This window comes from Vidua chalybeata, chromosome 5 (genome assembly GCF_026979565.1).
Source record: "Vidua chalybeata isolate OUT-0048 chromosome 5, bVidCha1 merged haplotype, whole genome shotgun sequence".
In the NCBI taxonomy this organism is placed as follows: domain Eukaryota; kingdom Metazoa; phylum Chordata; class Aves; order Passeriformes; family Viduidae; genus Vidua; species Vidua chalybeata.
In genome coordinates, this window is record NC_071534.1 from 30,002,861 (window position 1) to 30,030,735 (window position 27,875).

A 27,875-nucleotide genomic window follows, 5' to 3' on the forward strand; every position below is an offset into this window, starting at 1 on the left:
GGATTAAATGGGGACTGGGAAAAGGCAGGAGACTGGGTGTTTATCCTGAGTTTGAGTCTAGAGTAGATCTTGTCAACACAGCTCCTTTCTATCCTTTGATTTGGTTGCTGTGCTGAAGATAAGCAGTGGAAAACCTAAACCAGCCCAGTTCTGTGAGAATTCCTTCCTGTTCCAAAAGAAAGTGGTGCAGCAGGTCAGTTACTTGGGCTGAACAGAGTGAACAGGTAGAAGGCATCCCAGCTGGAGACATCTCCATAAATATCCTCTGCTAAGGAGTGCTGTGGTCAGCTGAGCCCTGCTTCCAGCCTGCTCCTGGCTCAGTGGTGCCAGTTTGTCCAACCAAATTAGAGCTCAGAGTCATTAGATAGTTGAATATTTCATCCTCCTTCCTATTTCTTCCCTCCTTCCCCAATAATCCAAGAGTGGAATTACTTTGTGCATAACCTTCTTTGGCTAGGACCGGGAATTGCATTATTTACATAAATAAAGGATTTGGTTGTACCGAACTTGTTTAATCTCCAACTGAATCTGCTGTTTTTCAAAGGGAAGTAACAAACTATGTTTCTCCTACCCTTTTAAATAAAAATTATATTAAACAATGACAAATGAAATGTTAAACAAAATATTGATGTTTGAAGTAACTGTGGTATTGACTATTTTTTTAGTGGTTTAGACAGTTGGTTTCCTGAGATGAGTAATGTGTGGGGTCCTATTCCAAAATGATGGTGTGGTTCTCATCTCTTTTGTGTTTTGTTGGTTTTTTTGTTTTTTTTTTTAATAGGCCAGTTTAATTGGACAAAGTTTATTTGATTACTTACATCCAAAAGATGTTGCAAAAGTTAAGGAGCAACTTTCTTCATCGGACGTCTCGCCTAGGGAGAAGCTCGTAGATGGCAAAAGTAAGTCAGAGCTGGACATGCTCAGATTTTTTCAAGAGATGTTAATAAATCTAATTCTTAGTCAGGATGTGTTCAGGTGTTTGTATGGATGTGTGTATGAACAAACGTGAGGTATTTCTATGAAACAAACATTTGAATGCGTATCTGCTGCTTAAAATGCATTTAAGAGTTGAAAAGCTAGCCCAGAAGAGACTTGATTTTAGATCATAAAGAGTTACTGAAATTCTGTTAAATTACTGAAATCACTGTTAAGCATTTATCAAGATGTAGTCTGACATTCTTCCTACCAGCATACTACTTTTTTTTCTTGTATTTGCTAGGTCTTGTCAATACAAAAGACCTGATGTAGTCGAACATGGGATAAAATACTTCAATATCAAGAATCACTGTCTTCTCTGAAAATGCTAAGTGTCAATCCCAATGTAACCAAACCTTCTGTAGTTTACAGTTGTTTCTAATAAGGAAAGCATTGTGTACTATGCAGCTAATGCCTATTTTATAGCTGGCTTTTACAAGCATCTTTGCAATTCTTCCTTGTACCAAATACAAGGTGAAAGTTTATAAAGCAGCTGTAGTAAAATTTTATTAAGAATATCAAGAAGGCTTTAAAAATAGTTTAGTAGTTCTTTCTGATTTTGGAATCTGTGTCAATCATGTTTTCTTTGCCCTGTTTAAATTATTAGACTTTTAAAATTTTAACTACAAAATTTAGGCAGCTAAACTGTAAGGACAATGTTCTGGGAGGTAAATGCAGAAAGCATCTTGTTTTCTGAAGTTTTATTGCTTGGTTTTGGTTGTTTTTAACTACTTTACTAAATCTTTGTAAGCTGGCTTGCAAGTGCACACAGATTTCCAAGCTGGACCAGCTCGGCTGAACTCTGGTGCTCGACGTTCCTTCTTCTGTCGCATAAAGTGTAGCAGGATCACAGTCAAAGAGGAGAAGGAGTGTTTGCCGAACCCAAAGAAGAAAGGTATTCAGAGAGTGGAGATGAAGTGGGGGCTTTGTCTCTTGAAACTCGTTTAAATTCCGAGTCACTAATGACTTCCTAGTTCCTACTGATCTCAACAAGTAGCTGTAGAGCAGTGTAAATGTGAGCCAGGGACACCTTTTGAAAAACAATCTAATTGTTCTCTTTCTCCTCCTGGTGCCCTCCTGGAAAAGAGGGAGGGAGGAACTTGAGGTACAGTGGCTGTATAGGAGCATGTGGTCTGTTGTGGTCAAATTTGAGAAGTTTCAGGGACATATTTGAAAGAATTGGAGCAGATCAGAAGAATGAAACTAAATAACTTATGTCTTGAAGATAACTGAGTGAATAAAGCCTGCAAACTCTACTATTTTGAAGGGAAAAAAGCAAGTAAACCAACTTCTTTTTCTGATTTACTTTTTGTGTTGTGTATATTTAAAAGTATGAATTTTCCTTTTTTTCCCCTTTTCATGGTAAAGTTAATTTATTGGTGTAATTCCATTCATTTTCCCAGTAATTTTATTTTAGTTCATATTTTGGTATGCCCATAGAGCAGTATAATCTTGTCAAGTTTCCAGTGAAAATTTACATTTCAATTTTAAAATGCATTTTCCAGCTTTTGTTTTAATAACTTAGTATTGGTTTTTGCAAAGGTGTGCTGAAATTGTTTGATTCTGAAAAATCCTCAAAGTTCTGTTTTTCAATGTAACCTGTTACTGTTGAGATACACCACAAATTTTAAGAGGCCTGTGATTGTAAGTAAATAGAATTTGATATCCCTTGATGTGTCAGATAACTCAGTGAGATAAGAATTTACCTTCTGTGTTTCTTGGGAAAGCAGTTTTGAGGGAAGGCACCTGAGCAACTGTGACAAAACCATAGTCAGATAACTCAGTTTCTCATTTCGCAGAGTTGATCTGTGTTTTTTCTAGTAAAGAGGAAAATCAAAGCTGTGGAAAGCATCTTGTTCAGCATAGAGGTGTCAAGAATGCTTTGGCATTTTTTTTGGAAAGACAGCTACTGTAATGTCAAACCTTGATGCTTATGAGGGCATTTGCATGTTATTTAGAGAGCAAAAGGGATGAATGACAGTGTATGCTGGAATTTAAGATATTTCAAATATTTGTATTCCCATAAAACATCAGAAACCAGAGATAAATAGAAAATAAGCTGATTCTTTCAACTGCAGTGAGCATATGTTTGGATCATTGTGCTCACCAAAGATAAATTGATTTGGAAGTTACAGAGGGCCTCAGGTTAATTTTAATTCACAATCCATATAAAACCATGTAAAACCAGAGTGATCTATGGGTTATTGCTTTGTTTTCTGTCTAACTTGTGTTTGAACTGCCAACACCCATAACTCATCTTCCTAAATAGAGTTACAAGTTCTCTCTACAGGTAAGCCCAAACGGAATAGAACAAAATTAATTGAAAAATACTCTGTAAAATGATCTATAGCTTTGTACAATTAGTGTAGGTAAGCATGAATTATAGTTGCTGATCTCACAGCCAACAGAATAAAATAAGTAGTTTGGTTTACTCTTTGAACAATAACTGCTTCTTATTTAATTTCTTTCTATTAGATCACAGGAAATACTGCACCATTCACTGTACTGGGTATTTGAAGAACTGGCCTCCTAATGAGGTGGGAGTAGAAGAGGAAAATGATGTAGAAAAGGACAGTAGTAACTTTAACTGTCTTGTTGCAATTGGGAGGTTACACCCTTATATTGTTCCACAAAAGAGTGGAGAGATAAAAGTCAAAGCAACAGAATTTGTTACACGATTTGCCATGGATGGAAAATTTGTTTATGTAGATCAGCGGTAAGCGTTTTGTTCTTTAATGAAGAGAATTGACACAACTGCTTCCATTTTCTGATCCTCTTTCAAAACTATAATTTCTCCAGCAGGATAGAAGTTCTAATTAGAATTCTCAATTTTTGAGAATTTTTTGAGAATTCTCAAAAATTCCAATTTTCGGAATGTTTTTCTGCTCTACACAAGAAGCAGTTAATTCTTAAACTATGTGTACTTGGGTTATTTGTCAAATAATACATAATGTATAGAAGTGTATTGTCCTGTAGAAAATGGACTAATTTATTCATAAAGAAAAATCTCAAGTTAGAGCTTCATAGCTCTGCACATGACTGAAGTAATATATATTTAACCAAAAGTTATTGCTTCTGAGTTTTACCATATCTGAGTTTTACAAATACATTCTATCTAAATGAGGTACCAAATTATTTTATTAGAAGTGAGAACTAAGTTCCCATTTTCTGTACTTTCTGAACCAGACTTTTATTTGTTGAAGAGACGTAGTTAGCACTTTGCATTTGGAATTTCATTGTCACTGGAAATGTTATTGCTTTCAGTCTTCTTTTCTTTCTACTGAAAGTGTCAGTTTGAAACTAATCCCTTTGAATGGAAGAGCAAAATTCAACTGCTGAGTTTTTTATTGATTCTTATGTGTGACCAGTACTGTGACTGGCAAAGGGAAGCCACTAAACAGAAGTATTATGTGTGTATACGTGGTTTGCATGTTTAAACATTTACTTTGTCTTCGAATTGTTATTCATTGCAAAGGGATCATTCGCTATGAAAAATATTTCCTGCTGTTTTAGAGCTGTACTAATGCTATATTTTTTTCCCCAAACATGAACACAGGCATCTGTTTGTTTAAATATTAATGTTCTGCTTTATCTGATACTGAAGAAAACAGCTTTGAGTCTGCTGTAGTTCACGTTTTTATTTCTAACAGCGCAACAGCAATTTTAGGGTATCTGCCACAAGAGCTTCTAGGAACTTCTTGTTATGAGTACTGCCATCAAGATGATCACAATCACCTAGCTCAAAAACACAAAGAAGGTACAAAATAATTGGTCCTCCCATAGTACTTACAGCTACGTGTAACTGCAAGTGAAAACACTGTAAACCCAAACTACCCAACCTCAGCACTGCCCTTTGTAATGTCTGTGTTAAGACAAGCCTGTGTAAGGCTTGTAATAAAAGCAGGGAGAAACTTGTGTTGTCTTGGCTCTAGGTGCAGAGCCCTAATTGTAGGGCAATAATATCAGCACATCTGTCAAACCCTCTGCTTCCATTCTTTGTAAGGAAGAGGAGGAATCCTGAAGAGCAGATGTGTCTGATAACATAATTAAAGACACGAGTTAAAGCTCACCACGTCATGAGTCTCCTAGTGTTTGCAGGAACTTAGTATTTGCTTTTTAATGTAAGATTTATGACCCTACTGAAACTATATAATTTGATTTTAGAACAGGTCCCAGTTTGTTCTGACATGTTTATTCTATGTCTGGTGAACAGAAACATTTTAGCTTTATGATGCTATAAAATAGATTTATTAGTTCTAACTTTACCTCTCTAAGCCTAAGTATGGCGATTCTAACTTTCCTTTTCTTATCTAGTGTTGCAGAATAAAGAAAAAGTATTTACAAATTCCTACAAATTTAGAGCAAAAGATGGGACTTTTGTTACTTTAAAGAGTCAGTGGTTTAGTTTCATGAATCCTTGGACCAAAGAGCTGGAGTACATTGTATCAAACAACACTGTGGTATTGTAAGTAATTTATATGACTCTCCATTTATTTTTTGTCATAATTACAGTTAGCACTAAAATAACCTGCTTAGAAAGCAGAACGAGACTAGAAAACATCAACCTTGCACAAAAAGGGGCTGAACAACCTGGACAAACATATTTTTGTCATTTACCAGCTATTTTTGTTTCAGGCCTAAGTTGTGGATTTGACTCTGAAAACTATGCTGTTTCCCAGTAGGAAAAAATGAGGTGAAAGAGTTTCTTGTTAAAGAAAGAAGGGAAGGATCTTTAAGAAAAGTAGATTTTAATAAATGGAACTGTCAAGTTAATGCTGCTTTTCCTTCTGGTCTTTACAACCCTCTGTGTGTCAGTTGACCCAGTTCCAAGTGCTGCCCTACCCCTAGGTGTCAGAAGATGGAGAAGCACAATTGATAGATGGTGGAAATGCAAGGCAGGACAGAAAGATCCTCTCCAAATTGATTGCAAGGATAGAGCCTGAGTAAATGCATGTGTTTAATTCTTCTTTTTATTTGTAGTTCTTTTTCATTCTCTGCACCTTGCAATGGAGCTGTAATTCGGATTGTTCCAGCTGCTGAGGGTCTTTGCCAATGATTGGGGTTTTGAGTAGGGACAGAGGGGATTTTATTTCCATTAAACGAAGATGTTGAGGGGGCCTTTTGCCCATTCTGTGTCTGGTTTATGCCTTAATTCAGCATCACCCACCTCTTTTGCCCATGTCCTTATTCCCCAAGAAAACAGAGAAGAGCAGTTCAGATAGTCTGTGCTGGCCAGTAGCCCAAGGACACTTTTTTGCCTGCCCTGGAAATGTGGGCATTTGCAGCTGTCTGCAGGAGGGAGGGAGGGCAACAGCTGCTGACACGAGGCAGCCACTGACCTGTCCTTGTTCCTGGTTACCCGATTTCCCTCCTAACACTAAAAATAATAGTCCTATTCCCTTCTCATGGAACACAGACAATCCTACTGCCTTTTTTTTTCACTTGGAGAGTAAGTGGAAATTAGTATTTCACCCACTGCTCAGAAACATTACAAAGAATTGAACATGGAAATATGTGAGGAATATCTTATGTTTCCCTAGTTTGAGAGTGTTAGCTTTGGTTCTGTGTAAAGTATTATTGAAATTAAACATAAATATGTGCTGGATTTTGCTCTTGGAAAAAAAACCATGATGACTTTTTGTGGTTTGTTTGGGATTTTTTTCATTTCTTTAAATCTTAGAGGTCATAAGGAATCAACTGAAGAAGAAGTCCTCTACAGTTCCCAACCTGCAGAAGGCAAGTGTCACTTCTTACAGTTATCACAGCTGCATCTCCTGATCAGTCAGTTTAAATTTATCCAGTCCAGGGTTTTTTTTTTTTTTTTTCCTAGGCTGTGTGCAAAGAAAGATTAATTTTTTTTAGGGCTACTTCTTTTTCAGTGTCTAGTTACTTACAGAGTCCTAACTGATATAATACACAGAACTCTAAAAAGAAGTGCATATAACCCACTTTTAATTTTTGGCAGCTTCTGTTAGAGCTGGGGATTTGGTTAGTAGGATACTGTGCTTCTGTCACAGACCCTTCATATTTTGCCCTGTTTTCTGAACAGATGTAACTGTGCTCAGTTTATCTATAAAATACAGGGCAATACTGATACAGAACATATTTTGTTATTATTTTTCTGCTATGCAAAGTTTCTGCTGTCTGCATGCTGTTCTGCCATCTTGCTGTCAGGGCTTTATATTTGCTTTTCAAAATGTTCTTTCAATAGCTGATTTCAGTTGGGTAGAAATCCAAGGGTTTTTTTAAACTCATGTTCTTTGCAATGTCTGTGAGAGACACTGGAGGTGGCAATGATTAAATATATTTCACTACTGGAGAACAACAATTTTCACAAACAGATTATTCACTTTATATTGCAACACCCTCTGCCATGAATCAGTATTTAAAGGAATATAATTTCTGAATACATATATTAAAATATATACTTGTATATGTATATCTAGAACAAAAGCTGCTTTAAAATGAATCCTTGCTCTGCAATGAACGTGCTCTGGTTTAAGGTTTTGTTTGGGTTTTGGTTTTTTTTTTATCTACAGATACTGTAAAACAGTCTTTAGTAAGTGTACCTGGAATGTCCTCTGGAACAGTTCTTGGTGCTGGAAGTATAGGAACCGAAATTGCAAATGAAATACTAGAATTACAAAGGTAATAAATGCATAACACCATCATTAGGCTTTTCAGTAAAGATAGGCATGAGGGATATATGATTATGTGAGGGTTGCTCCAGTTTCACTTTTATTGTATTGTATATGTAACATTTTTTAGGTTGAGCAATAGCATTATGAGATACCATTATAATTATGTCAGTCTCATGCCTGGCAGAGCACATCACTGTGCTGGTGATTCAACAGAGGAAGAAAACTGTGCTCAAAGAGTAGAATTGTGACCCATGGACTTTTCTGATCTCTTCTCTGTTTTCTGCTACCAAAACTTGGAGCAGGATAATTTAGAATCTCCAGGAGAACTTAAGACATTATTGTTTCAAATTATCAGATTCATGCTTTGTCACTGGGGAGGTCTGGTGGGTTCTGCATCACACAGTCTGTTTTTCAGTCTTTGATTAATGTGACCTGGTAAATCAACTAAACACATGCAATTTTAGGTTGCATTCTTCACCCTCTGGAGAGTTAAGTCCATCACATCTCCTCAGAAAGTCACCTTCTCCAGCTTTAACTATAAACTGCAGTGATGTGAGTACACCCCTGCCTGTAAAAATACAAAATGAAAAGGTTAATGTCAGCTCAAAACCTGTGTTTGAGTCAGAGTGCCCTGATTTTTGTAAGAGAATGTGTACTTTTAATCTTAAGGGTTTTGAAGAGACTTTTTAAAAAATCTGTGCTGTTTTGAAATGTTTAAAATTGTGACTTTGAAGGTATTTCATTACTCTTCTAAAAATGGGTAGTTGTGCTAATCTAGTGGTGCTTGTAAATCTATTAGTGCTTGTAACACCACAAACTATAACTAACATTGTTATATAAATAACATAGTTATTGCCCATAGCTATGGAATAATTAACATATCTTCTTACCTAAATATGTTGTATGTTTTGTACTGGACACGGCATGAACAAACTTCTCCAACAGCTCTTTGAAATACAAATTTCTTTCCTGTTAAAAGCAATTAATCTTTCCACTGCAATTCTCATTTCTTATGAAAAAACCCCACTATTCTGGTCTAGGAGCTGCTGTGACTGCCCCCTTTTTTTTTGATCTGTTCTGCCCTGTGTTACCACAGATCTTTCTCCTGAAGAGTTGTTTGACTTACTTATGCTGAACTCTCTAAATCATGTAATGTCTCATCATAAGGATAATTTCATATATTCATTGAGGATTTTTCTTGATTCTGGGCTTTGGTATCCCATTTGTTCCTAAAATACTTTTGGAAAGCATTTCACCTTTATTAATTTCCTAGTAGAATATACATAAGTCAGGCAATCCTAGGAATCTCTCCTGCTAAATTACATGTTATGTGTTAAATAAAACAACTATCAGGAAAAATTACTTTTTTTTTTTTTTTTTGAGTTAGCATGACTTCCATCTCTATTGCTATGATGAATATAGTTTAATGCATATAGAACCTAGGAGGTATGAGGGCTTTTTTAATCTCTTAACTGGGATGTTTTGACAGTGACAAACATCAGGTCACTGGGAATTTGTAGTTTTTGGTAGTAGATGTGGAAAGTGCAAACCAGTACATTTGTTGCTGGATTTACTTACTGAACACTGAGTTAGACCCTCAAGCAGTGCCATCACTGTGAAGTAGCTTTGATAGCTGTGTAAGTCACAACTTTCATTTAAGCCAGGTCCAGTGCTAAAAGAACTTCAAAAATGTTTGTTTCTAAATGCACAATATCTGCCTGATGAGGTATATTTTTCACTTTCTTTATTCAGTTCTTAATAATTTGACAGCAATCTATGATGTTTCTGTAATGTAATATTTGGGACTAAATTTAGGATCTAATTGTGTCCTTTCTACCAATTCTGTTCTTTCAGGTGCCAAATAAAGAGTTGATTCAATTATGTCCTTCAGAAACAGAAGCTCTGGAGAATTCAGAACAAACCCAGGGTGCTATTCCATTTCCCAGTAATGAACCTCTCCTCAGTAAGATTTATTTCTCTTGGGGATATTCTGGGGGTTGCAGGGGTGACATTTCTGATCACTGGTGTCATTTCTGAGTGCACCACTTTACAACCATGTATAAACTGTAAAGAGATTTGACTGGCTGGCTGGCTGAAGATGAGAGCACTCTGAAAACAGATGTATTATTGCTGCAAGGCAAACAACAAAATTTGATCAGTGAGGCAATCTCATTACAAAAGACAACATCTATAACTAAAGTTTACCATTGCATTCCTATACTTTTCATGGCACTTTACTGTTCTCTCTTCAGGACAGAGATGGGGAGGGAAAAGTATTTCAATGCAATGTCAGGGAACTTATTGGAATTTGTGAATTACTGTCCTTTAGCACTTTACCTCTTTCTAAGCTGCAAGCTGGGAGTAGTTGATACAAAGGATTGCTCCAAATGGTTCTGAAGGAATTTTTTTTATCTTTCCCTTGTTAAGTTTGTCTGGATACAGGATTCTCTGGCCCTAGAAGAGGAAAATGCCACTGCATTATGTTTGTCATAAAAGGCAAAATGCTGTAAAAGCCATGTTTATGCTGATCCTGTATTTCAGCTTTTAGAAACTTTTCCATCTTCCTCTTCTGCATCATTTGCCAGGGATTTATTTGTTTATTTATAACCTACAGCTTTCTTCTGGTTGATCTATAAGCCTTTTCAGAAAAGTTTAAAAACCCAAAACCTGACAACCCCAAACCAACCAACCAAAAAAGAAAAACACCGAAAAAGAAACACAAAGGAGAAAAAGCTAATTCTTTAATAAGTGTTTGGGAAAAAAGAATTAAAAGCAACCCCAACAACACAGAACAAGGAGTTTTAAACTAAAAGAGAGTCAAGTTAGGGGTTTTTTTTAACACAGAAATATTTGCCTTGACTTCAAAGGCAGGTTCTGCTTCAAAGCAATTCTGTTTTGCAAGTTACCATGTTCTTCATGCTTCACAGTGTTCATGCCTGCTTCAAGCTCCCTGTTTTAATCACTGTGTAGGTGGCAATTCTCAGCTGGACTTCGATGCCATCTGTGAGAACGATGATACTGCCATGACAGCTCTGATGAATTACCTGGAGGCTGATGGAGGCCTGGGAGACCCAGCTGACCTCAGTGATATCCAGTGGGCTCTCTAGAGCTGCTTCTGGGAGTAAGGAATGTCAAAACCCCTCATGCACTACAACCCTACATCCTCAGTACTGTATTGGAGTTTTCTAATGGTTCCTTTGAATTCAGACTTGCTGTCTCTGGGTTTTTAAAGACTGGAGCCTTGTTCAGAGAGAGACACCTTGTGCTGCACCTATGGACAAATGCAACATTTTTTTCATGATGAGGAAACCTTGAAATTTTAATACTGAACCATCTGTAACTGGAATGCTTAGAACACATTAGTATATTTTTGCTAAGAAGCTTTAACCAAAAGTTATTGTACAATGTACAGGATTACGTTTTCTTAGTTTTAATACTTCAAACTTCTATTTATTGTTTTTGTTTCAAGTTGCAGAATATTGGTTATCCATGTTACTTTCTGTAGAAGCTACTGTACTTACATGGTTTGAGAATATTTTAACTATTACATTTAATTGAAATAACGATTTGCACACACTATAGTTGTAAAATAAGGTACTGTATTCTCAAATGATGCAGTTTGTGATTCCTTGCACTTCTCAGCAGTGCAATTTTTGCAGTCAAAGGTGAAAATGAAGCCTATAGTTTTGGGAGCAAGGATTGGGGTAGGATCACCCTAATAAACAGAAGAGAATGTTTTGAGAAAAACACCCATTTTCCCAGTGCACAAACTTGAGAAGGGTATAAGAAAAGAGCAACAAACTATTAGTTACTGTTTTCTATTATTTGTAATGTATTATTAGAGAGGCAGTGCATAGAACCAGAGAAAAATAATGCTCTATTTGTAATGAAGCACTTTGGTTTTGTCCCAGGTTCTTTACTAACTAGAGAAATGTGAATGGATAGTCTTGGTTCCAGAGTGAGGCTTGCACTGTCTGTTGGTTAAAAATGTTAAAATTCTAGAGCATCTTTTATGTTTTTGGAGAGATTGGGAGAATTTTCTACTGCTTGAGTGTGTGACTTTTTAAAATCTCTCTGTACTATAGCTTTGTAAGTAAATGCTATGCAGGATGATATTTTGGGAACAGCTTTTGGATTGTATCCGTTACAGCAAATGACTCAAGAACATGGCACTTTAGAGGTTGCATTAGAACAACATAGCACTAATATAGCAAGAGGATGTTTTTATCTCTGGTATTGAAGGTTTAAACAAATTTTTGCATCAGTTATATATCATAAAATTACAGATTTTTTTCATGTTTTCTTCATGTTTAGTTTTTTTTTTTTTTTTTTTTTAATTCAGGTAATGAAAGGAAAGCATTTGAAGAGATCTGATACACGTGCATCTTTTTAATACAGACATTTAAATGTAGGCACAACCCTAACCTCTCTCACTCCAGGTGAGGATGGCAGCCTGGGCTGGTGTCTTTAAGAAGGCTGGAGTTGGGAACAGATGGATGTGGCCGTCACTAGATGTCATCCTTGTGCTGCAGGGGAGCCACCCTGTCCTCATGGGGACACAGTCTGGACATAAAGTGGTTTCCTCTGCTTGACAGAGCATATTATAGATAATATGACTCCTTTGGCAAACAATGCATTTTTGGTGGTGGTGATTTGCTAGAATGGCTTCTTGTATTGATTTTTTTCTTTTTTTTTTTAACTCTGTAGACTTTTTTTTTTTTTGCATTTAATTTGGATGTAATTTCCTGCATTCAGATCTTTTTTTTACATACATGGGGCCAAAATCATCAGCTCTCTTGCTTTATTAGAATAAACTTTTCTGCTTTTTCTGAATTTTGGGCTATATCATGGAGCAAAGTAGAAGAAATAAACAGGCACTTTCTAAGAACTGATAGAAGTCTATTTGTGTAAATGAAATTTGAGATTCTGACATCGTAAAATGCATTTTCTCTTTTCTATTCTAGAAGTAAATTCTAAATAAACCATCAAATACTGTAGCTCATAGATAAATGACTACATAAATAACTTAAAATTATACAGACTTTATTAGAACAGTTTTTTTAACTGGATTAGTTTGGAAACGTGGCAGCTGTTGTTAACTGCAGGAGCAAATTAATTCTTTCACAAGATTTATAGAAGTGTCTAGCCTCAAACCACTATTTTTGGATTCTTGGCTATCCCTAAAAAATAAAATCAGAAATGTAACTGATTCTTTTGCAGTTGATGACAAATATTGTGACTTTCAATTCATTTATTAGATTCTCCCTTTACTATTTGTAATTTTTTTCTGGCTTAAAGCAGCCTTTTCAAGAAAAAGTGTCACTTGTAAATATTTCTGGTGAAATTAATAGCTATTTTTGAATACAATTGAGATAGTATGTGCTTATCTTTGTTTGTATAACAACACAGTTCTAGTAAGATACTGACAGTTTGTTCCTGGCATGGTGCAGGTAATGGTAGGATGTGGTTAAACCAGGTCAATAAATACTATTTTGATGCCCTGCTGTTAGTCTGCTGGCAATTCTGTCTAATACTGAACTGAAATATAAAGTACTTGTTCTTTCAGATCCCAGGTTTCTTCCTCAAAACATAAACAGGGATGTGGAACTCCTGTGGATTTTGGTAGCTCAGTGTGATGCTCCCCAGGCAGGGAGAACCTGTAATCCAAGCTAATGTGCAATTTTGGAGGTTCAAACAGAGCTTCAGAACACCCTTGTGCTCTCTAGGGATGAACTCTGAAGGTGTTCACACATTTACCCTGAACTTTTCCATTTCCTGCTGCAAGCACAAGACCTGTGAGGAGCAGATGAGGGAGTTGGGAATGCTCAGCCTGGAGAAAAGGAGGCTCAGGGGAGACCTCAGCACTCTACAGCTCCCTGACTGGAGGTAGGTGGGTGTCAGGCTCTGCTCCCAAGGGACAGGATGAGAGGAACTGGTCTCAAGTTGTACCAGGGGAGGATTAGATTGGATACTGGGGCAAAAAAAAGGGTTATTAAGCATTGGCAGAGGCTGCCCAGGGCAGTGGAGAAATCATCATTCCTGGAGGTGTTTAAAAGATGTGCAGGTGTGGCACTGATGGACACGGGTGGTCCTGGGTTATAGCTGGACTTGATCCGTGAGGTCTTTTTTGACCTACACAGTTGAGTACCTATGAATATCTGTCACCTGATGTTCCGGGGGGCAGGGAGGCTCCTTTTGGGGTTCCCTTGTAGGGTACGGTCAGGGACAATGCTGGTGCATGCTACAGCAGAGATTGATTCCAGGTTTCTTTCCTGTGGTGCTTTGTAGTTCTGGAATTTGCTGTGGATCTTAACACTTCTTAGAATACTGGAAAATTTGGTTTACTCACAAGCATAAAAGGCTAAAGTCATTTGAGTGACTGCTCACAGAAGGGTTTCTGTTCATGATCCAAAGTGGGACAGAAAAGAGAATACAGTACCTCAGCCTGCCTGATCTGTTAAAGCTAAGTTCAGGTATGTGGGTACTGCACAAAACTTTTTATTATTCATTTGTTTTCATGACAAAACCACCAGAAACAGTCACAAAATCTTTGGAAATAGTAAAAAGTTTTGTGGGAAAGCTCTGCCTTAGCTGTTGCTGCCACAGTGCTGACCCTGTCGGGGTCGTAACTTTTCTTTCCTGGCACTTGCAGATTCCAAGTGTTTGTGACCCAACATCTGTAACCTTGGCACAATGGAGAGAGAGTCACATAATTGATGGGCTCTTGGGTAACACTGTTAATGGGTAACCGTGAGGTTTGTCAGGGTGTTCCTGGAAGGTGCTGTAAGGTGAGCAGCAGGACCCTGAACTCTACAACAGCTCAGGTAACATGCAATGCTTTTAAACAAAACACTCTGACTTCAAACATTGCTGCTTTCATAAACCTTACAGATAGGGAAGGCACTACCACTAGGCCTTTAATATTTAGCAAAATACTTTCAGATGAGGAATTCTTTGAGAGGAATGGTTCCATCCTTAGACTTCATCTTGTCACAATAAAATAAGCAAATTGATTTCTTAATTTTACAATCATAGAATCTCCTGAGTTGGGAGGGACCCATCAGGATCATAGAGTCCAACTCATGGCCCTGCACAGACACCCAACAATCCCACCTTCTGCCTGAGAATGTCCTCCACTCTTGGAGCTCTGGCAGCCTTGAGGCTGGGACCATTCTCTGGACAGCCTGTTCAGTGCCTGACACCCTCTAAGGGAAGAACCTTTTCCTGATATCCAGGCTTGACCCTGCCCTGGCCCAGCTCCATTCTCCTGGGTGTTGTCACTGGTCAGCAGAGAGGAAAGATTAGTGTCTGTCCCTCCTCTTCCTTTGTGCTTTATATACATTTGATTTGCCAGGTCTTTAAGAATTGTAAGAACACTTTTTTTTACTCTACAAATGCAGTTCCAGTATCAGATGCTGTTTTCAGTATCATTGAAGAGATGATAAATCCCTTATCAAACACAAAGCCAGGTGAGCTTAGTGTTGTTTCGGCAAGCTACAGTCAGCTTCTAAAGCTTTGCTCTGGACAGCTCTGGGCTGCCCACACTTCATTCTCCATGGAATTTGTGTTCCAGCCCCTCTGGTGGTCAGGATGCCCATTCTGCTGGGGGCAGCAATGCTCACAGGCTGACTCCTAGGAAAATTGTTGCAGGAAGAGCTGCTTCCCCTCTTTTGGGCTCCTGCTAGTTTCATTTGCAGATTTCTGTTTGATTTCTAGATTGCTGCCTGTGGAGCTGGAGGAGCCAGCAAAGAGTTGCTTCTTATCTTCTGTCTCTCTGTTACTCATGACCACTTAGGTCTTTGTGACAGTGCTCCTTTATGAACCCCCAGCTTTAGAACTTTCTAAATCACAGCAGTTTTCAGGGCTGCCGTGCTTGTGGTTTATTACAGTAATTTACTGCCTGCTCCTAGATTGTCTTTAAAAAAACCAAAACAGGTTTCTCAAAGTGTAACCTTTCCTGTCCTGCTTTTGATGACAGCAATGATTCAGAGTAATGGTCTGGAACACCCAGTCTTTTCAAGCAGTTGAGCTATTGCCATGGTATGGATTCCTCCAGCTGAGCCTGATGTGATTCCTGCTTGTGTCAGGAGGTTTTCTCTTGCTCACATTTTACATAAAATATGCAGCATCTCCTGATTTGTAATACTGCTCTTTGTGATTTCCAGATCCACACTGACACATCTCTGAGGTTCATGCTGGAGAGGTTTCTGCAGCTAATTACATTTTCACCCTCACAGGTATGTGAAATTTTATGGAAAGCTTCCTTGTCCACTGGAAAAGGAACTGGAGTTTGCTTTTTCTTGATTTTCAGGGGCTAATTACACAACATTCCAGATCAAATACACAAGACTGATCATCTGAAACTGGGCACCCGAAACGGTCCCAAGCGCTGGGGCGGATTGGTCACTTCTTAAACGACCTTCTGCTTTTTGGGGAGTTGAAACCAGAAACTTCAGGACACAGAAACTTCAGACCAGAAACTTTGCAGCAGAGCCAAGACAGGACAGCATCTCTTCCATCAGTTCAGCAGCAGGTTCAGTGTGCAGGGCTTTGCCTCATGTTTTCAAACACTGTGGGAAGAGCCAGGGATGGGACAGCCGAGGTCAGAAGTTTGACTGTTTCGGGGGATACAGGTTGGGAGCATTTTGTACTTCAGCTGCTCTGGATTATGAATCCTTTGGGCACCGAATCTCTCCTGTCCTTTTTGGAGGGGAATTTAAACATGAGAAGAAAGGTTCAGGTATGGATTTGACAGCTAGAAATTGTTTGTGCAGGGCTTTGTCCCAGGACTGAACACGGTGTCACACCGAAGCTCAAGGCCAACAGTTTGCTCTGTTGGGTATTTAACAATCAGGATACTTCAGGCAGCTGAAAGCCAGGACAGCTTTGACAGCCCAGCTAAACAGTTGGTCAGAAGAGCAAACATTTTCAAGATAATGACTCCCGTGGGGCCGGTCCCGGGGCGGGACGGCGGCGGGGGCTGCCCGGAGCCGGCGGAGGTGCGGCCGCCCCGGAGGGCTCTGCGCGGTTCGGCCGCAGGTAAGGGAAGTTCGCGGGACCCGCTCCGAGACCGCTCGGAGCCGACTGCGGCAACTTGGTGTACCGGCGGGATGAGCCCCGCCGTGCCCTGCCCCGGCGGCTCCTCCTCTGCCGCCGCCATGGCCCGGGGCCCCCGGCAGCGGGGCCGGAGCCGGCCCGGGCCCGGGGACGGGAGCGCCGCGTGTGCCCGGAGCGGGGGGCAGCGGGGGGGCTGCGCCGCCACATCCCGCCAGCCTCTGTCCCCCCTTCGTGTCCCTGTCCCCGTGCCATGTCCCAGAGCTTTCAGCACTCCCGACCTTCTGTGCCTTGTTTCTGTGCTGGACCTGACGTAACTTTTCGGGAAGTTTTGGGAAGAGGTTGGCATTCTCCGGTTTAACCTTTTCGGGTTCTGGTAGGATGCTTCAGGCACTGGTGCTGTGAAGCTGCAGTTATGAGTTTTATCTAGAGCTAACAAATGTGGTTTGATTTAAGGCCTGGGGTTCTTACATCCTGTAATTATTTTTCCAAGGTCTGCTTCTGTCGGAGCCGTGACTTCTAACAGCTGAAATAGCTGTGCTTGCTCACGCCGTGGCTGGGTGCAGCTGGAGCTGTAAAAAGGTGCTTTGCACCTCCGTGGCTGTTTATGGGGGGAAGGGACGCTTTGGTGTTCAAGGCTCGGCTGTGCTGTAACACGTGTGTGCTCCCTCATGTGAGTGAGGAGCACAAGGAAGAGTTTCAGGCTGGGCTTGGCTGTGCCCGAGCCTTCAGAGGCTCTGCAGGCTCTCCTCATTCTGGCCCGAGCACAGCCACTGCCAGCAGCGCCGTGTGTAGGCTCTGTGTGATTGCACTGGCAGCACATTGAGCAATACAAGTGTCGCTGCATCCCAAAAAGTAAACAGCAGAAATGGGGCATGGAGTGGGAATATTCGCCACACTTACACCGTGGAGCTTTGGGGAGGAAGATGTCCCAGAATGTCAGCTCGGGATTTATTGCCTCTGTTAAAAGGAGCAGCTGTATCTTGAGGATTTACATTTGTGAAGGATGTAAGTAGAGGTTTCAGTAAAACTGGTGTCTCAGTGAGGCAGCATGGCAGGTTGGTTTGAGAAGCATTCTGGAAAGTAGGATAGCAGAAATCTGCTTCAACTCTCTGTTTCAAGTGCAGCAAAGATTTTGGCCTCTTATTTTCTTCACATCACTAAGAAATGAGGAGCCAGAGCAATCCCTACTTGAGCTTAGTACCCATCCCAGTGGAGTATTGGATTTAGCACAGCTTCTTGAAAAGCTGTATCAGAGATCAGCTGCTGGCAGTGACAGTGATTGTCAGTGGAGTGCTGTGGTGCTCACACATGAGGATTGATGTTCCCATGCCAGGAGGGTGAAGCTGGTGTTTCTCTCCTCCCTGAAGGCAGCAGGAGCCCCACCTGTTTGCCTGGCTGTGAGGGGGGGCCTGAGGAGCAGCTTCCCCCTTCGGCAGCCCATCTCCTGCCTTGAGCCCTGGGATTTCATCCATTTGCTGCATCTGGGTGTAAGAGTTGTGCTGAGGAATGCTGAAGTTGGTTTGTCCTGTGCACTTGTGTCTGCAGCAGGTCCAGGCTCTGCTTGTCCCCGACACGCAGGGTGGAGCGCCTTGAAACCAGGGCTGTCCCATGGGGCAGGGAACCGTGGTGAAAATCATCTTTTTTCCTACTTAGCTGCGAGTCCTGTTTCCTTTCTGGGTTGTGCTGCCAGGGCAGCGTGACACACACTGCAGGAAGGAGAGGGCTGCTGCTGGAAATGTCTGTGGAGGTGCATGGGGAGGCTTTGCCTGTGACCCGTGGCAACAGGAGGGTAATTGTTGGCATTCCTGAAATGACAGCCATTCCCAGGAGACTGAGGTTCCCAGGTGGTGCTGACGGCCTGGCTGGTCCAGTTGGTCCCTGGTGATGGGCAGGACAAAGTCTGGTCACTGCTCAGTGGCCAGCTCAGGGTGGCCTGAGGACAGGCAGAGCTGTGTGTGATGAGGTGCTCGGTGCAGTGTCCTTTAGGAGGTTTAGTCTCTTTAATCCATTCAAGTGGGGCTTCTCCGACGCTTCTTTCCCCACCTAAAGGAACACTTTCAGTGAGGTGGAAATCCTTCCCCTGAAGAGCTTTGAAACCAGCAAAGGTTTAGTCACTTTCTGGTGCTACGATTGCATCAAACCAGGCCTTTGGCTTGCTGAGCACAAGGGAGTTGCTGTGAACTCCTTTGAGGAACTCACTGATTTTCTTTGTTGTGCTTTGTGTGTGTTGTTCTGGGAAGGCGGAGGGAGCACAGCGAGGAGACGACATCCCAGATCTGGGACAGGTGTTCCAAAAACATATCCCTGACTTCTGAGGTGGTTCAAAAGGAGTGCAAAACCCCCCAAATGCCTCTGACTGGGGAGTCTGCTGTTTTGCAGTAGTTTTCAACAGAGAAAGTAGGAGCCAAATATTAGGCAGGATTTAGGTGGGTGATAAAACATCCTGTGGTGTTAGGGGTGGTCAGTAAAGCTCCTGTCCCACTGCTGAATTTACATGCCCTTCCTCAAGGAGGTGCTGGTAACTTTTGCCTCAGCTGGTAAATGGTGATGTGCAAGTTAGGTTGGTGTATCTGAGACAGCTTCTTCTCATACTTACCTTGGTGACTGTCAGGGCTTCAAAGCAAAACTGAAGTTATGTGGCTGCTTTGAAGTGTGCAATTATGATCTGACCCATTTCTGCCTGGCCAAACCACATCTCTAAACTTACAGAAGCAAGGAACAGGTTTATTGGAAGGTTCAGACAAGTTTTGTTTTGTTTACTCCTCTTGTGTGGAACGTGTGCATGCAGCCATGCATTAAGGATACATAAAACCACTTAATACCTTCATAAGTAAAACTGCTTAATACCTTCCTGTATTTGTCTCTGTACACGTACTCTGTGTTGACAGAGCTGATACTTCTGGAGTGGGCTCCTCACCAAAGCTGCTGGCTGGGGGGAATTGTTTGTGGTAAGGTGAGGGTGCTCCTGCTCCTTTTCCCTTCTCTGCCTCTGCCTCATTAAGCAGTGCAAGTTGTGTCAAGGAACAGCACCAAAGGCCACTTCAGCAGTCTCCGGCTTGTGGTGTTTGAGGGGAGATAAAAATAACAAACCCAGTGACTTCAAGCAGCACTTTGCTTACATTTTGATGGTAATCCCTGTTCCAGCAGGCACAGAGTTGTAACTCTTGCATGAATAAAATCCCCTTGCCGAATGGTACCTGTTCACAAAAGGCTCTGAGGTCAGGTGTGCTGATGCAGAAGTTAGTTTGCACTTGCATCTCTCTTTATAGGCTTTTTCCCTAAATATTAGTGGAGAACTGAAGGCTGAGACGAACTGGCTGCTGCAGCATCTGAACTCCAAAGTGGAGAACTCTGTGCTGCCAGCCAGCTGTTGAATTGTGTCACAGATGGGAAAAATCTGATAACCACTAGTGTCAATCAGCACCTTTTAAATCCAGCAGTTCTCATGGCTCCAAGTGTGATGGATTTGGGAGAAGAACTTTGCTTTCTTGCTTTGTTACAGACACATCAAAACAAGAGGAAAGTATAATGGTCTGGTCTTCCCTGCCTCATCTCAGACTGATCAGTTCTGAAGCAAAAGCATAGGGAAAACCAGGGTATGTTTTATATGTCAGTGTAGAATTAACCCCAGATAGTTCATGGCCACTGCAGTGCTTGTGAAGGGAGATACACAGACACAATTTATGGTTGGTAACAGAAAAATGACTGTAAAAATAACTGTGAAAGTATACAAACTGTCAAACAACCAATCCCTCAACCTCCTCATTCTCAAATCTTTCCCTTGTTGTGCTCTGTTATGGAGGACAGAACCAAGAACAAACATGCATTTACCCAGTCAGCACCAGAATCTGCTTTGGGGGATGAGGGAGGGCAGTTCCTTTCCTTGGTGCTGTGGGAGGCAGAGGGTGTGGGAACAGGAGCTTTGCCCATTGCCTTGGGGGAGTCTCTGATGTCCCAAAGCCCCACAGAGCAAACATTTGTGGTTTAACATCCCAAGGATGTTAAAAGGCGATGCCAAGCCAGGAATGGGAATGGGCCGCGGAGCAGGGATGGTGCCCAGCAGAGGGGTGACCATCCAGAGGGTCCCACCAGTCCGTCCCTGCTGCCCAGGTTTGGAGCAGGCTGGTGACTGTCCCTGTGTTTGCTCCATAGGATGAGGAAGCCAGTCCTGAGGAAGATGGGGAGATGTGGAAGGATGGAGACAGCAGCCACCAAAGGCTGGAGAAGGCACAGAGCCAGGTAGAAGATGTTGCCTTCCAAGGAGAGGGACTTGTCTGTCCCATTGGAATTCGGGGTGTGAGGCCAATGGAACAAAGGGGTTGAGTTCATTTTCTTACTCAGGTTCTCATGTGCCTTGAAGAGATTTGTGAAAAGGTCATTATCCCTGATGGAATCTCTGAAAAACAGGGGTTGAAGCTTTCTGAAGTGGCCCAACCCTGCCTGCACGTATCCAAATGCAGCCCCTGTTTTTGTGTACAGTTGGAATGAGACCTCAGCTGCTGTTACTTGCCAGCTCCCAAGTTGTGTAGCTCAGAGTCTGCAGCCCTGAAGGGCCAGGCTGTGGTTAAACAGCCTGAGGTACCAGAGAGCTGGAGTCATTTCCTAGCAGGGAACTTGACTTGGAAGTTGCATTCCAAACTTTTGTCCACATTTATTTTATCTCCCACATGGAGTTGCCTAAAGAAGCAGAGGTGGGGTGTTCCTAACAAAAGAACATCCAAATTCATTGGTGGTAGAGGGCTTAAAATTCAAGTGTGAGTGGAGGTGCCTTTAGGACACTTCCTATTCTGTAGCATATGAATGGAATTTAAATGGAGTATCCAAATCCTGACAAGCTTGTATGAACTCCAAAGCCTCTGCAAGTGTTTTACAGCCAGGCTAAAACTGGCTGCTGGTTTGTTTGACCAGGCATAGGAATGATTGTGTATTCCCTGGGGCTGTCCTTATGGAGAAAGGTTTATTGATGTGCCCTGGGTTTATTCAGTGTATCTCCAAAATGATGGAAACTGATTTCATTGAAATGCCAGGAGTGCCAAATGCTTTCCCCAGCCAGAGCTCAGAGCCAGCCCTGTGGGAAGGGGTTTAATCCCCATTTTCCCAATCTCTCGAGGCAGCAGCACTGGCGCACTTGCACCCAAACATGCCCAAGGTGCTGAGTGCTGGCAGGAGGCAAATCCAGGGATTGGACAGTAGGAGTTTATACTGCTCCCATAATCCCAGACCTGGAGCTGTGCTTTAGAACTCCCAGGAGATGCTGCCTCACTCAAACCTCATTTAAAGCCCAGCATCCCTCCTGCTCCCTTGGAATTATTGTTGCTTCCATTGTTGCTCTATCCCAATACCATTATGATTATTATTGTAAATTCCCACTCTATTTCTTCCATAGCCCTTTGCTTCCCAGAGGTGGTGCTTTAGGAAAGTCCCTCCAGCCTGGGAAGGTGCTTTTGGCTCTGGACACATTCCCAGTCCCTGGGAACAGCAGGACCTGTACTGTCCCTAGCAGGTGAGGCAGAGGTGCCTTCCCTCCCTCCCTCTGGCATCTCTGGGGGTCTGAGGGAGTTCTTTGTCATTCCAGGGCAGAATAAGCTCTGGTCCCACTAAAAGCAGGAGGATTCATTTTATCCTTGTTTTTTGATATACATTTTGTGTTTAATCTCTTTTGCTGACACCGTGGTGGTAAAGCAGCAGCTCCCAACCTTGTCAGTGCTGCTCCCTGGAATAGTTTAAATTTGTAAAACAATGAATTCCCTGCTGGAATCCCAGTCACAGCCCCCCAGATCAATGTGCATTTTAAGGTCTTACACCCTGACCTGGACAATTTCCTGTGTCTAGACATGGGAAAACTCAGCCTGGATTGAAGCCAGAACCCAGAATTGGGGAAAGTGAAACAGCATATTCAGCCCAGGCTGGGGCTGGTACAGGGGGTGTTCCTTGTTGGATGACACCCATGTGGAACAGATCCTTCCCCTCCTTTGTGCAAAGTTCAATGGCAAAGCATGGAATAACTCACAAGGAGGGCCTGGAATGAAAATGGGTCTGTTAAAATTAGGCAAGGAATGCAATGAGAAAAAATGGGCATCCTTTTTGTGTATGAAAAAAGTAGGGGGAAAGAGTTGAAACATGGCACTTTTATTTGGTGCCACTTCTCATTTTTTTATGGATAAAACCCCATAGTGAGCAATCAGAAGTGGGAAAGCCAGGAGCCTTTGCCTTCCACAGTGGACTTAATTTCCATTTTCTCTTCTCTTTCAGGACAGGAAAAAACACTTAACTCATCCCATCTTTGCCAACAGCTTTTTTGGTGTTTGAGCAGCCAAACCAAACAGGCTCCAGAACTGCTGGCCCTGGAGCCTGCACTGGAGGGCCCCAGGTCCTGCCCATGGTGTGGGGTGAGTCCCCAGCTGTCCCCAGAGTGTCCCAAATGCAGAGGGATCTGCCCTGGTTCCTGCAGTCCCCAAGGCCTGGGACAGAGAGAGAGCCCTGTCCAAAGGGGCCTTCGGCTCCTTGTCAGGAATGTGGTGGCAGCCCCAGGGGCAGGTGGGAGCTGAGACCTGGGGCAGTGTCTGAGGCTGAGCCAGGGCAGGGCAGTGTTTATCTGGAGGGGGTTGGCCCCACACGCTGAGTTTCAGCAGGATCAGGGTCACAGATGCTGCATTTTGTGCATCCTGGGAGTTTCTGTCCCCCCGGAGATTTCCTGCTGGGATGTGGCAGCGCAGGGAGCAGAATTAAACCTGCACCTCCCCTGGGCATTGCTGGCCTTTGTCTCTCTGTTGTGCCATCAGACCAGGGGACTTTGCTGCTGTCACTGCCACCCCAGCTGGGGGCTGTGTCCTCCTGGCAGTCCTTGCCAGCCCCACACACGAGCTCCAGAGGTGCCTCTGTGCCCTGTTGGGAGTGTTTGCTGGGAATGTGCCTCATCCCTGGAGGATCCCTTTGTTCCAGAGTGGCCAGACAGAGCTTTTGGGCTTGTCAGCTTCAGAGTTTGAGGGTAGGAGTCACTGAAAGGGAGAAGGACAAGGAGGTTTGTCAGAGTGGTGCCATCAGACCCCACCTGACAGTCTGTGCTTTGTGTGTGAGGTCCTTGTGGATTTGCATTGCAGGGAATGAATGTCCCCTTCCCAATTCAGCCCAGCAGATCCCAAGGGCTCTTACAGGAATATTTATCCTTTACTTCCCTTTGTGACGACTTAATCTCTACCCTGCCATGAGCAATTCCTGATTTTTCCTGGAGAAAACCTCATGGCAGAGGCCGTTTGCAAAGGAGCCCAGAGTTGTGTTTGGAGCAGAGGGTGCTGAGAGCTTCACCTGCCTGTGCTGCCCCAGCTTGGCAATATCCTCATGGAACAGCCTGGGCAGATGGGATTAGATGGAGCAAAATCCCTTCATGGAAGAGGTTCTCTCCTGTGCAGATCAGGCATGGGGCAGGAAGTGAACTTTGGAAATCAGATTTCCCCCAGAAAGCATCACTCACATCATCCTGAATGACGTGACCTGTGCCCACTGCTCAGGATTCACCCAGCCAAAATCAAGGGCAAAGGTTGGTTTGGGTTTGAGGACTTGAAATAACTTTGAAACAGAATAAATCACCTTTTTCTTCTTCTTTCTTTCTTTCAGATGCTGGACTTGCCTCTGTGGACATGTGCTGAGCTCTCACTGCAGGCAACTGTCAGGTCTTGATGGCTATGAGTTCATGTACTTCTCACTGGGGAACTGGAAATAATTATTAATTCATTGCAGAAGAGTTTTATCAAACCTTTCCCCTTTCTCCCATAGTGTGGAACAAGGGCAGAGAGAGTAAGCAGAGGAGCAGCCTCGGGCAGGAGAAAGGCACTGTGGGCAAAGGGACCTCCCTGGTGTCACCAGGGCACCTGTGGGGAACAGAATGGACACTGTGAGGGCAAAGTGGAGGTAACTCCTGGCAGAGCTGGGGAATTTTGGGGCCTAAGTTTGAAATAATCTAAAGGTTAACAATGAATATTATTAGTTAAAAATGAGGTAATAAGTTGTAGATAAGTAAGGAAAATTTTGGGGGTAAAACTTGAGTAAATCTCTAGGGAGAGAGTGAACACTGACAGACAGAGGCAGTCAAGGAAGTTTTTGAGGGTATGACTTGGGAAAATCTGTAGGACAGAGAATGAACATATTAAGGTAGAAAGGAGATGATTGGGAGTGGACATGCAGGGAGAATTTGGGGGCCAAACCCTGATATGTCAGAACAATAAATGATTTTGAGAAAAATCTGATGTGATGTGTAGGGGGCAGAATGAACATTTTGGGGATAAGACAGACGTGACTTGAGTGGGTTTGGTTTTAAAGTCTAGTTAGTGTATAGGGGACAAAATGGACAGATTTTTGGTCATAAAATCTGAGTTACCCTGTAGAGGAAAGAATGCATATTTTGAGGTAAAAAGGAGGTAATCAGAATTGGGCAGGTAGGGAAAATATTGGGGGGGAAAAAAGTGAGGTAGTGTCCAGAGTAGAGAATGAATACTTGCTTGTAAAAAATGAGGGAAGCAGAAGACGACACACAGGGAAAATCTGGAGGGCAAATGTTAATCCCCAGCAAAGATAATGAAAACAGAGGTAATCACTTGTGGACACATAATGAAAACTTTGGGTGTAGAAAGTGTTATTTTCTCCAGGATGGAGAATAAATATTTTGAGGTGAACAAGAGAGAACTAGTAGTGGACAGGTAGGGAAAATCTTGGGGGTAAAACTTGAAATAATCTGTAGGGCAGAGAATGAGCATCTCAAGGGAAAAATGAGATAATCAGTAGCAGACAGAAAAGGGAAATTTTGGAGTAAACCTTTAGGTAATCTCTAGGTAAAGAAGAAACATTTTAAGGTAAAATGAGTTGATCAGTAGTGGACATCAAGGGAGAATTTGGGGGCAAAAGCTGAGATAATGTATAAGGGTGAGAAGTATTTTGGAGAAAAAAATCTGACATAATTTGAAGGGGACAGATGAAGATTTTGGGGATAAGACAGAACCTGTGTGTTTTTTGGTTTTAAAAATCTAGGTAATATATTGGGGAGAAAATGTACTTTTTGGTCATAAAACCAGAGCTAACTTGCAGGTGAAAGAATGCATATTTTTGAGGTCAATGAGGCAGTCAGTAGTGCACAGGAAGGGAGAATGTTGGGAAATCCAAGGACATTTCAAGGTGAGGGAATGACTGTTTGGAGGCAAACTCGGGACTTGCTTTGTCCTCCTTCCTTGGCAGCAGCTGGCGGGGAAGGGAGAAGAGGTGCCCGTGTGGGACGAGGCTGGAGAGAGCGAGCAGAGGAGCTGCCTCGGGCTCGAGAGGGGCAGGAGAAAGGCAGAGGGACCTCCCTGGTGTCACCAGAGCACCTGTGACAGAATGGACACTGTGAGGGCAAGTGGAGGTGAGGAGTGGACAGTTTGGGGCAAAATCTGAGTTCATCTGCAGGGAAGTAAGTAGGGATATTTTGGAGGGGAAAGCTCAGGTGATAAATTCACCCAGCTTGGCCCAAGTTGTGTTTGCACAAAGTGGGACCAGAGGTGAAGGTCAATCCAAAGCCAACCCTGCTCAACCTCTAAATTCCAGAATAAATTCTACAAGCTGCCCATGGAAGGACTAAAAATACATAAAAACAGAACCAAGAGCATACCAGAAGGTTCCTGGGAATCCCATCACAGTGTTGTCACAGCCTTTTTAACCGATCTTTAAGATCTGCATTTCTTTGTTGGGATCATTCACTCCATGGGCTGTGAGGTTTGTTTGGATTTGAACGGCCTCACAGTGGCCCTGACACTGCTCAGGAGCTGGGAGGAAAAGCAGAGTCAGAGCTCCTGGCAGGGCCAGGGTGTTTTCCTCCAGAGCTGCTGCCCACCAGCCTAGCCAGGAAGGATCTGCTTGGCTTGTGCAGGGAAAGAATGTTTTCAGTGATTCAGATGAGATTCCAGCAGCCTTGCTTCCCGGGCAGCCAAGCCGTTCTCCCGCCCATCTTGCTCCCAATCCCCGCCCAGCTAAGGGGAATTTGTCCTGCCAGCAGCAGGGGAAGGACACGAGCTCCCACCCTGGGGCTTGGATTGTCCCTCTGGGGGATGCTGGGATTAACATCATTCCATACATTTGGCTGTTGAAATTTCCCAGCCCAGGGGCTTTAGCTGACAGGGCAGCACAAAGAGTGTTCTCTATGCAGCACCCAGATTTGGGGTTCAGTATCAGCTTTGCTGGTTCAGATGAATTATACCCACAGCCCCAGATTCCCTGCTGAATTCCTGCTGGAATAACCTGACAGTGCCTCATGGAGTCTGGACATTCCCATGCAGAGCTGCCACTTGAACAGCAGCTGTGGCAGGAACCAGCAGAGGTTCCAGGACAAGGACAGGTTTATATTCCAGAGAATTTGCTATTTATAACCCTCATCCCCCAGCCCCGTTGATGTCCCTGGGGGACACTTGACAGAGTTCCCTGGAATTCAGCTGATTTCATCCCCCTGAGTTCAGGCTCCAGTTGATGTTTTAGAGCAGGAGAAGGCGGTGGCCGGACGTGCTCCTGGCCCATGCTGAGGCAGACCCTGTGCCCAGGGGAGGACATCTTTCCCTGCAGAAGCTGAGTCCATTTCAGAGCCCCAGGAAGTCCTTTTCCCTCAGGAAAGGGATGCACATCCCTGTTTTCAGCACACCTCCAGTGGGACCCACCTGTGAAAGCTTTCCATCAGTTCTGTGGTTCCAGCTGATTCCCTGAAAAACTCCAAACTTAATGCAGACAAAACTTCATCCGACTCCAACCTTTTATTTAAAGTCAACTCTGAGGGCATTGCTTGGGGTTTCATTTCTGTGGGGGAAGATTCCCTTGACTTTAATGCTTTAACTGAGGGATGATGTCCCCAGGCTGGAAGGGAAGGGGTTTGGGGGGCTGGGACACCCTGGGGATGTGCAGGAGCTCCGGGAGGTCGGCACCGGGAATTGCTGCCTGAGCCCCTCCGCAAACGCACCGTGCCGACATTCCCAGGCAACGCCAGCTGTTCCAGCTGTTCCTCGGATAATTCTGGGCTGTGGGCTGGGTCTGTCTGGGCTGAAGCATCTCCAGGTACCTGTTCAGAGCAGCCCCTGGCTGAGAAGCCGTGGGCAGCCCTTTATCCACGTCCATCCCAGCACTGCCCGGGCATCCCAGTGCCCATCCCCGGGATGCGTGGGTGGCACGCTGCCTGCCACAGGCAGGACACTGAGG

At 43.0% G+C, this 27,875-nt stretch overlaps 1 protein-coding gene across 1 annotated transcript in view; it reads left to right on the top strand.

Moving 5' to 3' along the window:
* The window catches only part of BMAL2 (basic helix-loop-helix ARNT like 2), a 47,822-nt gene extending 20,401 nt beyond the window's left edge, over nucleotides 1-27,421 (top strand). The window contains 20 exon segments of the mRNA XM_053943199.1: nucleotides 782-899; nucleotides 1,727-1,870; nucleotides 3,451-3,691; nucleotides 4,626-4,732; nucleotides 5,290-5,440; nucleotides 6,656-6,711; nucleotides 7,515-7,623; nucleotides 8,081-8,168; nucleotides 9,471-9,579; nucleotides 10,587-12,055; nucleotides 13,402-13,502; nucleotides 14,269-14,440; nucleotides 15,782-15,853; nucleotides 15,928-16,149; nucleotides 16,391-16,655; nucleotides 20,176-20,269; nucleotides 20,826-20,912; nucleotides 22,060-22,176; nucleotides 22,926-23,062; nucleotides 24,288-27,421. Of these exon segments, the coding sequence (XP_053799174.1) occupies nucleotides 782-899; nucleotides 1,727-1,870; nucleotides 3,451-3,691; nucleotides 4,626-4,732; nucleotides 5,290-5,440; nucleotides 6,656-6,711; nucleotides 7,515-7,623; nucleotides 8,081-8,168; nucleotides 9,471-9,579; nucleotides 10,587-10,723 (1,260 nt within the window). The 3' untranslated portion in view covers nucleotides 10,724-12,055; nucleotides 13,402-13,502; nucleotides 14,269-14,440; ... (6 more) ...; nucleotides 22,926-23,062; nucleotides 24,288-27,421.
* Nucleotides 27,422-27,875: the final 454 nt, after the last annotated feature.